The sequence below is a fragment of the Mus caroli genome, unplaced genomic scaffold (genome assembly GCF_978045245.1).
Source record: "Mus caroli unplaced genomic scaffold, Mus_caroli_1 scaffold_11, whole genome shotgun sequence".
NCBI classification, from domain to species: domain Eukaryota; kingdom Metazoa; phylum Chordata; class Mammalia; order Rodentia; family Muridae; genus Mus; species Mus caroli.
The window spans coordinates 68716272-68730410 of record NW_028227266.1 but is presented as its reverse complement, the minus strand read 5'-3'; the positions used below and the strand labels follow the sequence as shown (position 1 = coordinate 68730410).

General features: G+C 44.8%; 1 protein-coding gene across 2 annotated transcripts; it reads left to right on the top strand.

The window, feature by feature from the left end:
- Nucleotides 1-5258: 5258 nt before the first annotated feature.
- Gcnt3 (glucosaminyl (N-acetyl) transferase 3, mucin type) lies at nucleotides 5259-12800 on the top strand. 2 transcript variants are annotated; one of them, XM_021172739.2, is made up of 4 exons: nucleotides 5259-5355; nucleotides 9018-9133; nucleotides 9312-9361; nucleotides 10642-12800. In XM_021172739.2, exon 4 carries the CDS (start codon nucleotides 10675-10677, stop codon nucleotides 11986-11988), a length of 1314 nt encoding a protein of 437 aa, XP_021028398.1. In that variant the 5' UTR covers nucleotides 5259-5355; nucleotides 9018-9133; nucleotides 9312-9361; nucleotides 10642-10674; the 3' UTR covers nucleotides 11989-12800. The 2 variants fall into 2 exon arrangements, with proteins under 2 accessions (XP_021028398.1, XP_085700891.1); XM_085844765.1 differs by lacking the exons at nucleotides 5259-5355; nucleotides 9018-9133; nucleotides 9312-9361 and adding an exon at nucleotides 9706-10076.
- The last annotated feature ends 1339 nt before the right edge of the window (nucleotides 12801-14139 follow it).

The following is a 14139-nucleotide window of genomic DNA, read 5'->3' as shown; positions in this document are numbered from 1 at the left end:
GAATGTATGCTATGACCCCAAACAACCCATCCTCCCTCAAGTTACTTTTGTCGGGTATTTTGTATCAACAACGAGAAAAGTAGCTGATGACAGGACCGTGACCAGTCTGTGTGACCTCTTCCCCCAGTAGAAGTTGACTGTTTGCCTCCTTGGCAGGCAGGTTTGTGGAGATGAGAGAGGGCTTCGTGGTCCTCCCATTCCCCTCTTGTCCATACCCAACCCAGACATGTGCAGACTGTCCTATGTTGACTATATGCCATAATAGCACAGTTGTCATAATTACACGAATGCCAGTCCATCTAGGGTACCCAGAGGGTTTATTGATGGCACTTCACAGTCTGGATCCATCCCAGAGAGAGCCCTAGAAATACTTATTTCATCTGCTACTGAAATGATAGCATATGTGTGCATGGATGCACACACTTGTCTGCGTGCAAATGAAGGACAAAGGGAGACAACAGTATCTTCATCTATCACTCTCTGCCTGATGGTCTTAAAACAGGTCCTCTCACGGAACCAGAAGCTCGGCATTTTGGCTAGGTCAGGTAACCAATAAACTCCCAGGACTGCCTGCCTCTGACCACCCCCCAGCGGTGGGATTACAGGCACACACAGCCATGGTTGACTTCTGCATGTGGCTGCTGGGGGTTTGTCCTGAAGTCTTTCTGTCTGCATAGCAAGCTGAGCCAGCTCACCAGTAGAGTCTTATTAAAATCATTTTTTAAAAAATTAAACTGTATTATATATTATTTCATTTAATGTATTTTTCTCTTCGCATGTAATAGTTGGCACCAAGGCCATTTTTGTTCAAAGGAGACAATGTTTTGTGTGTGTGTGTGTGTGTGTGTGTGTATTGGTGTAGATAAGCTCAGTGTTTTCTGTGTGTTAGGTAAGCATTCTACCACTGAGCTATGCTTCTACTCCATAATACCCTCCTTAAAATACAAGGTCGTGAAGTCAAGCCTTGTGAGTGGTAGATGGAGCAGATGTTTTTGGGTGTCATGTTTAGGGTCTGTGGCTGTTACTTATCATTATAAAAACATTTAGATCTCATAAAAAGAATCTCTACTAGCATCTGCTTTGGCCTAAACACACCCACCCATAAAAATCCTCCCTTCTTCCAATAAAGCAGATGAGATCTGCTTCATTCATCCGCCCCAGACAGGCACAATAAAAAATAAACCTGCTAGGTCTCTGTAGTTAAGGGAAATACTCTTGTATTTCCTAAGGTAACTTAGGATTGAAATCCTAAGATTTCAAGATAACTTTTAAAAATCGGTGCACCAATCCGATGAGTAAAACATTAAGGCAGAAGCCACCACTCAACACAGCGTTGGGGTTGGTGATTAAGTACCGCATGTGCGGGGGTGTGGGCATACACACACACACACACACACACACACACACACACACTGATTTCCCTGGTACGTGTTTGTATAGAAGAAACAAAGCTAGCATGTGTTGGGGTAGAGGAGGTGGTGGCAGAGAGCATGAATTTTTACCCTGAAATGTGTTTTTTCCATACACGTGATCTTGGATGTCTCTTCACTAGGAAAATGAGTCTGTACGAGCTAGGAATTTGTGAATGTACCTGGAAAGGTAATGGTAGGAACTATTTCTCCCTCACATAAATGAAGCTCAGAAGTCTGCAGCCCAGGACTGGTGACATGCCTCCACTGTATTCCTGTCATTAATGTGAGTTACATTGGTGTGTGTGTGTGTGTCTGTGTGTATCTGTGTGTACGCACGAGTGTGCATGTACATGCTCCTGCCATGGTGCCTGTATGGAGATCAGAGTACAGTTTTCAGGAGTCAGTTCTCCCCTTCTGCCATATCTGTGTGTTCCAAGGGTTAAACTTAGGTTGTCAGGCAAACACCTTTAGCAACTGAGCTATCTGGCCATCCCTGCAATTATATTTTTAGAATTATTTCCTCACTCTTCACCTTTGCACTTTGATATCCAGTGCATATCTCTTTACCTTGCATGTGGCTTTATAATGATCTGTTCTCAAGTGTTTCCACAATGCAAGACTCTGAACTCTTTTTGAACCAGGACTGAGGTCATCAGCCTTTCAACTGTACCTCGCCTCAGCAGCCCTCCCTAAGAAGAACTGTACACGAAAGAATCAGACAGGGCCCATGCTCCACATCACCTGCTTTTGGCCTATTCGGGTCAATTCCCCTTAGGAGTCAACTTAATGTCAGTATTAACACAGCTTCAAATCCCATCTCAGGAGACTTCAGAAAATGTTGTTAAGAACCAGGCATTGAGGTGCATTGACCTGTAGCCCCAGCACTCCAAAGTGAAGCAGAAGGATAAAACATTCTAGGGTAGCCTGGGCTACAAACTGAGAGAAACCATGTCTTTAAAAACAGTCTGTTAAGCAAAGTCAACCCATTTAATGTTGTGTTAGTTACAATTATTTTGGCCTGTGTGCACGTGTGTGTGTGTGTGTGTGTGTGTGTGTGTATGGTTTATTGCCAGTCTATAAATTCATAGATTCACCAATAAGCAACAGTTCTAGGATTTAAGAGGTTGCTCATTCTCCCAGGATGCTCAAGACAGCCCGCAAAAGCAAATCCCCCACCAGGGAGGCTGTGGTACATGGAAGCAAAGGGGCAGCTGAGAAGTGCACAGCCCAGCCTTGGTGGGAAGATGGAGAGGGAAGAACCAAGGCCCCTTTATGAGCCAGTGATCAAGTGACTCTGGCTAAGTGCACAGGAAGAAGGGGATGGTTGGTTGTGCATATCAAATCACCTTCTTACCTCCTGACTCCTCTGTGTGCAGGGAACAGATACTCTGAGATGGGTGGACTTTTCGTGCTGTTTCACCCTGGGCCATGTGGGGTATGTCCATGAGTGGAGGGTGGAGGTGGAAGGGTAGAGGGTGGAGGGTGGAGGAAGAGCTACCAGGTGCCCTTGATACTCATTAAAGGACAACTGGACATGCTCTTTTAGTTTTCCTTCCTTCCTTCCTTCCTTCCTTCCTTCCTTCCTTCCTTCCTTCCTTCCTTCCTTCCTTCCTCCCTTCCTTTCCATATTTTTTATTTTATGATTATGGTTATTTTTTCTGAATATATGTCTGTGCACTATTTGTGTGTGGTGCCCACAGAGGCCAGATGAGGACATTGTTTTCCTGGAACCGGAGTTCTACAGCCAGTTTAGGAGGTGTCTTGTGGGTTCTGGGACTTGAACCTGAGTCCCCTGGAAGATCAGGCAGTGCTCTCAACCACTGAACCATCACTCCAGCCCCAAGCTTGCACTTTTACATCTTACAAATTCTGCCTAAAACAAAGTAGATCTCACTGGGTCTGTTAACCAGGCCAGGGACTCTGTCCCGAGACTTTGGAGATTGGAGTTTAAAACACGCTCCTCACCATCTTCATCATCCGACTACTCTTAAAAACTCCAGCTCCTCTGTAACTAGAAACACGCATACTTGGTTTTCCTGCTTCTCTGGCCTGAGGTACTGCCTCTGAGTCACAGCCTTCTCTGTAGAGACAACTGGTACTGCCCTTGCCACTCACGACCCTTGACACCCATGACCCACCCTGCAAACAACCACTGTGTTCTGAAAAGCCTCCAAACTCTATTGTCTATGACTAAGTTCTGAGAAGAAGCAGAAACAAAGGCCATGACCTTGAAGCTCACATCTGGCCCAAGCAAGTGCTGCCAAAGCAAAAATGAATGTTAAGTGTGATTGCTGATATATAAACTTAGTGCCGATTGGTTAGGGCCCGTTTTGGCTGCTGTTCTGTTGGATTGGTAGCATCTCCTGAACCTCCATGGAGGTTAACACTCAGCATCACTGTCTTCCTGGATCCCCCATGAGGAGCCTGCCTCATTATTTCTGTTTCTTACAACTGGAACTTAGACTTCCACAGGAACACACTGATTTGTAGTTCAGAGTCATTTCCCTGACATACAGACTGAACTTAGGATGGGGAGGTAAGAACTTAGGAGTCTGGCCAGGGAGAGTTTCTAAAGCAGCAGCAAAGTCTAAGTCTCTCCCCATGTTTTCTAGATCCCTGCAGGCGGCCTGGTCCTCGTTGTCCTGTGTCCCTTTGTCCCCTCTCCTATAGCAGCCGCACTCAGCTGCAGCTCATTCCTGAACTCATTCTCTCTGGAGGAGTGACGGGGACAGTTGCATCCAGATCCCTTTGCAGTAGGGTGGGTGAATTCTGGGTCCTCTCCCTTACTGTATCAATACCAGCACTATAGCTTGGTCTATCTAGATCAGCAGTTCTCAACCTTCCTGATGCCGTGACTCTTCAATACAGTTCCTCATGTTGTGGTGAATTATTTTCATTGTTATTTCATAATCATGATGTTGCTACTTTTATGAATTGCAAAGTAAATATCTGGAATATCTGATATGGACCCTGTGAAAGATTGAAAACTCACAAGTGCTACTTACACCTTCCTTGAGTTATTCTGTGAGTAAATTTGGTCTTTGTGTGCTGACAATGAAGCCAATTTAGTGATAATCTTTACTAAGGGATTGCCAGTGTCAGGTTGTGTATGGCACACTCTTTGAATGAGTTATTGTTACAACAGGGACTGGAGAGAGAGCTCCGTGGCTAAAAGATCCCCTCTTGGTTCCTTGTAAAAGCGCTCAGCGGTAGAGTGCTTGCCTAGCAAGCACAAGGCTCTGGGTTCGGTCCTTAGCTGTGGGGAAAAAAAAAAAGAATAAAATATTCAAAATATATTCTCTTTATTGACTGCACAATGCAGGTTTTTTGTTGTTGTTGTTTGTTTGTTTATTGTTTTGGGGAGAAAAGAAGCAGAGAAAAGCCATCTAAAAAGGTATTGGAAGGGTTTTATAGGCTTGGATTTTTTTTGAGCCAGGTAATTATTTTTTAATATTTTTTCCCCAGAGATTTTTATAGGCCAACAATAGAAAGTCATGAGAATAAACCCCAGAAGCTGGCAGAAGACAAAACCCATGAAGCCAGGCCAATGAAAGAAGGGGTGCCGAGAAACCTACACGTCTCCATCGCTTTTGGTGGGTTTCCATCTCCGGTCAGAAAAAAAAAAATCTGTTCCTGGGCTGAGAGTAGCAGAAATGTACATTTATAGTCTCCACACCAGGACGGTCTCCCAGACTTCACTTTGTGATGATGACAGCAGGACTGAAAACCAGTCTGGCTTGCCAGCAGCATCCTCGCGAGGCTATGCCAGTAGGGGACGCTAGTAAGAGACAGCCAGGCTGAAGGAGAGACTTCCGGTTCCTTTTCTATTTCCGGTTTGAGCATCACCACGTCAACGCCTACTGACCTCTCGAAAGACGTTCATTTTATTTTTGTACCCGCACTATGACCAATTTACAGGAACGACCCCTGCTGCCTCTAAGAGGTCAGGATCTCAGCCTAGGGCTGCCGAGCTTAGAGACAGAACTTAGCTCTGGCTGAGCAATGCTCCCTTCCTTAGGCAGGGCTCTGAGTTTAAGCTTCCAGGGGCTCTACGCAAACTTCAATTTTTGCTATTCTCCATTTTCTTGATTTCTCCAGCCAAGGAGTGGTAGAATAATAGCTACTTCCAATGGCTCCTGCCTGAATGTCACCTCATAACAGTTATTACCTAGTTCCTTTGGGTTTGTGATGCTGGTGATTAGACCCAAAACTTCATATATGCTATACTTCAGGTCTGTGTGTCCAACCTCCTAGATAAGTCCCTTATATTCAGTTGTTTTTAGTCAGACATTTGTTAGAGACATCTGGGGATGACGCAAATGCCAGCAGCTTTGAAGAAGACATTTTCCACATTTCATTGCAAAAACCACATCAGAGGTTTTCCGTGAAGCCCAATATTTCCTAGTACAACCTATTCTTTAGACTATCAGCAGCTCGAAGCTGTCAGATGCCATAGTGAGAGCTAGCCTCTGGATGGCTGTGTGTATTCCTGTGACCCACCGGTTTCTATAGCCACCATAAACAGACAAAAGGGACTCTTGATTTTGGACAAATAAGTTTTCCAAATTAGTGTACACTGTACAAAGTAAAGAGTCTCATTGTGTCAGGTCATGCATGTAATGTGCTTTGATTATATTACCCTGTCTTTTCCCCCACATTTGCTTTGCCCTTCCATATCCTTAATAGCCCCTTGTGACTTTCACAAACCCCCATTCCCGGTCCCCTCCCCATGCCAGAGTCCACAGGAGAGTAAACATGCTGTACCTGACTTTATGAGCCTGCTTTTTCTGTTCATCTATTGATGGGCATGTAGGCGGATTCCTTAACTTGGCTGTTGTAAGTTGTGCTACAATAAACATGAGTCTGCAGGTGTCTCCATGGTAAGCTGACTATGGTACCTCCAGGTGTATACTCAGAAATGGCATAGCTGCGTCACATAGTTCCATTTTTATTTTTTTCTTTTGAGGAATCTGCATACTGATTTCCATAGCTGCTGGACTGATTTACATTCCCACTATATCAGTGTACAAGGGTTCACCAACCCTACCAACTTTTGCTGCGTTTTCTTTTTCTAGCTGTGCTGACTGGAGTTAAGATCGAATCTCAGTGATTTGCATTTCACTGATGGCTAAGGATTGGGTACATTTTCTCATGTATTTACTAGATATTTGTGTTTCTTAACTGGAAAATTGTTAAGTTATTTGCCCACATGTTGATTGGATTATTTATTGTTGAATTTTTAAAAAAGATTTGTTTTTATTATGTGTGTATGTGTGTGTTTGTATGTGTGCATGTGTGTGTTTGTATGTGTGTAAGCCATGTGAGTGTAGGTTACCGTGGAGGCCAGAAGAGGGCTCTGAGTCCTCTGGATCTGGAGTTTCAGGTAGCTGTGGGTGTTGGGAACCAAACAAAACTCTGGTCCTCTTCAAGGAGTAGAAAGTGGCTCTTAGCCACTGAGCCGCCGTTCTAGCCCCTATGCAGAAGCCTTTTAAACCTGTCTGCCAACTCGGTCTCATTTCTAAAACCTTGAAGTATTGCCCCTTTGTTTTCCTCTGGACGTTTCAGTTCTTCCACAAAGGTTTCTTACTGTTTTGAGTTGGCTTTTTTTTTACCAGGGGATGGGAGATAATGATCTAGCTTCAGCTTCGCAGTACCACTTGTGAATGAGGCTTTCGTCTACAATGCATATTTTTGGCCATCCTTTATTAAAAATCTGACGACAGTTTCCATGTAGATTTCTCTTTTTGTTTTGCTTTGAGACAGGGTCTCTCTATGTAGCCCTGGCTGTACTGAAACTTGCTTTGTAGACCAAGCTGGCCCACCTGCCTGTGCCTCCTGTGTGCTGTGATTAAAGACGTGCCCATCACACTGTACTCAAGGTAGATTTATTCTAAGTCCTCTGTTCCTTTGTACCACTGTCTGTGTTTATGCTAGGAGCATACGATGTCTCTGTAGTATACTTTGAAGTCAGGTATTCTGATACTTCTAGTGCCTGTATTTTTATTCCTCACTTTGGGATTCTTTTGGTCTTTTGTGTTTCCATATAAAATTTAGAGTTTCCCCTCCCTATTTCTCTTTAGAATTCCATTCAGATTTAGATGAAGATTCCAAAGAATTTGTAGGCCACTTTTCTAAATGGCAATTTTCTCAATATTCTGCCCAACACGTGAAGCCTTTCCATTTTTAAGTGTCTTTCTTTCTTTAGTGTTTGGTCTCAGACAGTCCGTATTTAGACGTCAGGCTGTCCATATGAGCTTAAGCTGGACTACAGGAGAATTTCTAGATAAAAGTCAACATTCTTCAGAAACTTGAGAAGCAGGTTCCAATCTGTCAAAAGGAGCCGTTTCCCTTACCTCTGGCAGAAGGAGCCTATGACGCCATTCACATAGACCCGAGGCTGCATACGAAAGTCCATGCTGGCCTCCAGGATCTCTCAGTTCCTATTTGTTAGACATTTCAGACTAGCACCCTAGCTCTTCTCACTTTCCCAGGTGCCCATCCTCTTTCTAAGGGACAAAGTCTTTCCCTTGGCTCCTCCAGGCAGATGCAACATACCAGCCCTGGCAGTAAGCCCAAACTCTTACTTTCTGCTCTGAACTCTTCCAGATGTATCCAGATATTTTCTCTCTTGTGGCCATGTCCTTTCTTTTCTCTCTGCTATGGACTCTAAATTCTCTCTCCCTACCCCCTTCTCATAAAAAAAAAAAAAAAACCCTTCCCCTTAACCATACCATGGAGCTATCACATCCGCAGCTTCTTTACTGTACTCCCTTGCATACGTTGGTGCCGAAATGCTAGCATACATATAGTGCTTCATACTTTCTTTCTTTCATTTGTCCTTTTGAGACAAGGTCTCACTATGTAGCCTTGGCTACCTGGAACTCACTATGTAGCCCATGCTGGCCTTGAGACTCATAGAAACCCGCTAGCCTCTGTCTCCTGAGTTCTGGGATTAAAGGCTCCATCACCACTCACTGTGCCCAGCCAATTCTTCCTTTTCATCCTCCAGATTGTTAATGCCTTTGGTTAACTAAGCTTTAGTCTTAGTTGGATTTGTTTAGTTTTGAGGCTGTTTTGATTGGTACTGGCTTCCTGACATTTTCACAGTGAGTTGTTGATTTTGTATTTTCCTCCTTGACAAAGGATGTTTTACTAGATCTAAGTCTTCTAGTGGAGTTTCAGGTCTTGTATGTGTAGGGTCATATCTCTTGAAAACAAGGGAATTTGCCTCTTTTCTTCCTTTGTATCTTTTTATTTTTTCCTCTTGACTCAGCAGTGATTGCTTTCAAGGATGAACTGGTTTGAGAGAGAGAGAGAGAGAGAGAGAGAGAGAGAGAGAGAGAGAGAGAGAGAGAGAGAGAGAGAGAGAAATCAATCCTTGGGTATTTATGTTATCTCTGCCTCCTGAGATGTCCCAGGAGCACAAAGAGTGACATTTTTACTCCCAAACAAAAGGAGACAGGCTATAACTGTGATAGCTGTGTATTGGGTGGGAGAGGAAAAGGCTTGCACGAACGCTGTGAGTTCCTAGTGAGTGGTGTGAGGGCAGGAGAGCCTAGGCAGAAACTGGGCTCTTCTGATTAAAATGCTTTACTGCTTTCTCAGATGTGGCCAGCATTGTTCCTGTCTCCTTCGCCTGCCAGAATGACTAGTGCTTGAGACTACAGTCCTGAATCGTTTGCTTATGTTCACTCCCTCTTCTGAGAACAGGAAGTCAAAAGGTGAGTGACAGAGCCACCTGCTGCTCTCTCCTTTGCATAGGTCTAACAGGAGCCTGGGAGAGCTCCTTGGATGGCTGGTGAACAGTAGTAGCAGCTTATCTATCTGGGAGGTACGAAGGCAAAGGCTGTAGTGTTAATTTGCACCTCAACACAACCAACCTTTACCTTCACTCCACAGACTCGCGGCGTTGGAGAAAGCTCTCCTAAGCAGCCAAGAAGGTACCAAAGGTGAGAGATTTCTTCATTTTCCTCCTTTTAAAATCTTCTCCCCAAGAGTTACTACTGAAAAGGATATAATTTTATGTTCCCAAAGAGATGAGCCAGAGGAAAAGAACCTGTTGGAAGAATGTGTTATACTTTTAAGTTATTTTGGGGTGTGTGTGTGGAAGGAGTGGATTTTCTTCCCCTGTAAATCTGGTTTCTTTGGTGGTATTCAAGACCTTGTGTTGTATTTAAAAAGTAGGTGTGGTTTGTGGGATAAGCACCAGGCTAATTCACAGGCGGAATGGAGAGAAGTTTCCAGTCTTCTAGCATGTGATATTTGAGAAGAGCTCAGCTTCTGTTTTCATAAGAAGAGTCTAGTGATCACGAGTTGGTTGTGAAGATTAAATAGGACGGTGTCCAGAAGTGGTCCTAGTTCACAGACGACAGTAAACATCCTGTGTGCATAATCATGTGCACCTCTGTGGAGAGATATATTTTAAACTAGATATAGCATTTGACTGCTGTTAATTTTTGGACAATACTGAACTGCTTTATATTTCGTTTTATTTTCTTTTAATTTAATTAATTAATTAGTTTGTTTGTTTGTTTGTTTATTTTGGTTTCTTTGAGTCAGGGTTTCTCTATGTAGCCCAGGCTGGCTTGAAACTCACTATGTAGATAGGCTGGCCTCAAACTCAGAAGTCTACCTGCCTCTGCCTCCTGAGTGCTAGGATTAAAGGTGTGTGCTATTATGTCCAGCTATTTAATATTTCTTTAAGGATATTTTAAAATGAAAGGTTAGCCAGAAACAGGATCTGAGTTTTGAATGATATGGGATGTGACGAGATTAACAAATGGAAGAAGGAATAGCACTTCTTTCTAAAGGGGCTTGAGTCTAGAACTGATGGTAGAGCCAATTGCACGTAATTTGTTTCCAGACCTAGAAATTCCAAACCCCAGATAAAAGTTCATTTCTAGGGCAGCAAGGGGCGGGAGGGAGGAAAATGGGTGAAGCGTGAGTACTTCCTCCAGCTAATTGCACCTTTACCTCAGGGAGCCCAGCTCCATGCTTCCCTCTCTCCAGAGGTAAGGATGGAACTGGTCCCTGTGGCAGCCTGGCTACTGCTTGGTAGGGCAGTTTTAAGTCTCCCTTAGCAAGCCTGGTGGCCTTCCTTGCCTGGTTTTCACTTAGCTATTTCTCCAGAGAAGAGATCTCTTCTGCCATCAGAAGTTTGGAGTTGAACTTGACATTTCTGGGATCCTGTTTAGTTCGTTTATAATCAGAGGCTCTTTGTTCTGTTCAGCTGGGCGAGGCTTGATGGTCCTCGCCTGTGAAGATGACTTCCTGGCGGAGGCTCTGCTGGCACTATCGCCTGTGGACCCTGGGCTGCTACATGCTGCTGGCCATCCTTGCCCTGAAACTGTCCTTCAGACTGAAGTGTGACTTCGATGCCATGGATCTGGACTCTGGGGAATTTCAAAGCCAATACTGCAGGGATCTTCTGTACAAGACCCTGAAGCTGCCAGCCAAGAGTTCCATCAACTGCTCAGGGGTCATTCGAGGGGAACAGAAAGCGGTGACCCAGGCTCTGTTGAATAACCTGGAAATTAAGAAGAAGCGGCAGCTCCTCACAGAGGCTGACTACCTTAGGATGACAGCAGACTGTGAGCACTTCAAGACCCAGAGGAAGTTTATACAGGTCCCACTGAGCAAGGAAGAGGCCAGCTTCCCCATCGCGTACTCCATGGTGGTGCATGAGAAGATTGAGAACTTCGAAAGGTTGCTGCGAGCTGTGTACACCCCTCAGAACGTATACTGTGTCCATGTGGATCAGAAGTCTCCAGAACCCTTTAAGCAGGCAGTCAGGGCCATCGTGTCATGTTTCCCCAATGTCTTCATAGCTAGTAAGTTGGTATCAGTGGTCTATGCTTCCTGGTCTAGGGTGCAGGCTGACCTAAACTGCATGGAAGACTTGCTTCAGAGCCCCATGCCATGGAAATACCTCCTGAACACCTGTGGGACGGACTTTCCCATCAAAACCAATGCTGAGATGGTCAAGGCCCTCAAGCTATTGAAAGGGCAGAACAGTATGGAGTCAGAGGTACCACCTCCACATAAAAAATCCCGCTGGAAATATCACTATGAGGTGACAGACACATTGCACATGACCAGCAAGAGGAAGACGCCGCCACCTAATAACCTAACCATGTTCACTGGGAATGCCTACATGGTGGCTTCTCGAGACTTCATTGAACATGTGTTAAGGAACTCAAAAGCCCGGCAACTGATCGAATGGGTAAAAGACACCTACAGTCCCGATGAGCACCTTTGGGCCACCCTACAGCGTGCCTCGTGGATGCCTGGATCAGATCCCTCGCATCGAAAATTTGACCTGTCAGACATGAGAGCCATTGCAAGACTAACCAAGTGGTACGACCATGAGGGAGACGTTGAGAACGGGGCACCTTACACGTCTTGCTCAGGAATCCACCAGCGGGCTGTCTGTGTTTATGGGTCAGGGGACCTGCACTGGATACTTCAGAACCATCACCTCTTGGCCAACAAGTTTGACCCAAAGGTGGATGATAATGTTCTTCAGTGTTTAGAAGAATATTTGCGTCACAAAGCCATCTATGGGACTGAACTATGAGACACACTGTAAGACTATTGTTACCTGTGGGGCAAGAAAATGCCAGGACCTACTGGGGCAGTGTGGGGTAGACAGCTGGGGCTCTAGACTCCATGTGTCCCTTAGGATGAGGGGGCTACTATTGGACAGCGGGTAAGTAGACCTCTGCCCCCTGTGAGCTGTCGCTGGTGAAGGTGGCTATTCTCCAGCTCCCTCCCCAACTTCTTTGGTTTCCTCACAGAGCTAGAACATGAAATACTGTTACTTGGGATAATAAGGGAGGGGACATGTGACTAGGGACTCTGGATTTTGGCTGAAGACTTCCTGTCAGGTTTTCTACAGAGACTTTGTTTCAAATACCTCTGGGGGTTGGTCTTGGGAGGGGAACTTAAGTGCAAAGAGCCCTCCTCTTTTGTATTGTTAATTTAATATAAAGAGCTTCTAAACCAAAGCCCTACCCCTCCAGTGTCGTCTATGAATCCAGAAATAATGTAAGCAGGAAAAATATGTGAGGCATTACTCGTGTGCTGAGGACAGTTAGTGGCTGGTGGCTGGGAAGAAAGTCTCCGTAGTAAGCCGAGTAGAAGGCAAACCGAATCGCAGAGCTAATTCTCTGTTACTGAAAGCCTTCCTAGTCTTGCTTTCATTGGTAGATTCTGAATTTTCCATGAGGGGAAGAACAGAATGATTGAACTAGTTTGCCGAGGATGTGCTTAGCTTCACGGCCAAAGCTCAGCATCTCATGCCCAGCATCCCATGCCCAGCATCCCATGCCCAGCATCCCATGCCCAGCATCCCATGCCCAGCATCCCATGCCCAGCATCCCATGCTCAGCATCCCATGCCCAGCATCCCATGCCCAGCATCCCATGCCCAGCATCCCATGCCCAGCATCCCATGCCTAGCATCCCATGCCCAGCATCCCATTTTACTGGAGCTTAGTTTGGCTGGGGGTAGAGGTGGCTCTGTTAATCATTAGGTCAGGGAGTGAAAGGAAACTGTTTTGCTAACCTAAGATGCCTGAGAATTCTGTGTTTAAACCTCTTGAATGAAAGCTTCTTTATTTCATTGTGTGAATATCAGTCTCACTGTTTGCCACTTTGTAGATTGTGCCATTTCCTGGTGGGGACACAGTAAGGTGTGTAAAGACATCTGCACAAATGCTAAACTATGTAAATTTACAGGCACACATTCCCCAGTGAAATCACCTCTTCTCTGAAAACCCAGAGCTAATTTTTGGCCTGTATGCATTCTAGTCTGTGAGGAGCAAGGGGCACTAAAAGCAGAACCCTTGACTAGGGTTTAGCTGTCTTTCTGTGTCTATGTCCCCGAAGAGGGGTTTATGTACGAATTAACTTGTGTAATTTGAACGAAGCTCCCATCAATGTGTTAGAATGTTAACAGGTTTCTCCATTTCAATTCTTGATCCAGTTAAGACTTTCTCTCTACAGTCAACTTTTATTGTAGCCTTGTCCCTTTAACAACAGTTAGTGTGTGATGGGAATGTCTTTTTTCTTCTTTTTGATTCCCAGGCAGGGTTTCACCCATATAGCTCTGGCTGTCCTGGAACTCTGTAGACAAGGCTGGCTTCGAACTCAGAGATCCACCTGCTTCTGCCTCCTCAGTGCTGGGATTAAAGAGATGCACCACCATGCCTAGTGGAATTTCTATTTCAAAGTAAGCAACTTCCCTTTTTTTTTTTTTTTTTTTTTTTTTTTTTTTTTTTTTTAAGATTGGCCTCTGTGGGTAATGGGCATTGTCACCACAAACTCACCCAACACAGCAATATTGAGTCCTTGCCCGCAGCCTTACCTCAGAGGTGACTGTGCCATGAAACCTGTTGCCAGCAGCTGTGACTATTCCTGGCCCTTCCCTCAGGAGGAAAGAAGAAGGGCTGCTGGCCTGTGGGATGTGTGTAGAAACACCTCCTTGAAGACATATATCCTGAGAAAAGAAGCCAGATTCTTCGTGGTCAAGTTTCCCCCAAAGCTTTTATAATAAAGTGAGCTGTAGCTTTCCATAGAAATACAATCAAGCTATCGGGTTGTGGCCCTGTTAGGTTTTGGGAATTTTCCCAACCATTAAAAAAAATTTTTTTTTCGAGAATATGTGTCGGGTGGATGAAAGTAGTTTGTTCAATAGCATGAGGTCATCCAATCAGAAGGATCACGCT

Coding starts and splice junctions, on each gene's coding strand:
- Gcnt3 (XM_021172739.2), top strand. CDS start 10,675: ATGACTTCCTGGCGGAGGCTCTGCTGGCACTATCGCCTGTGGACCCTG.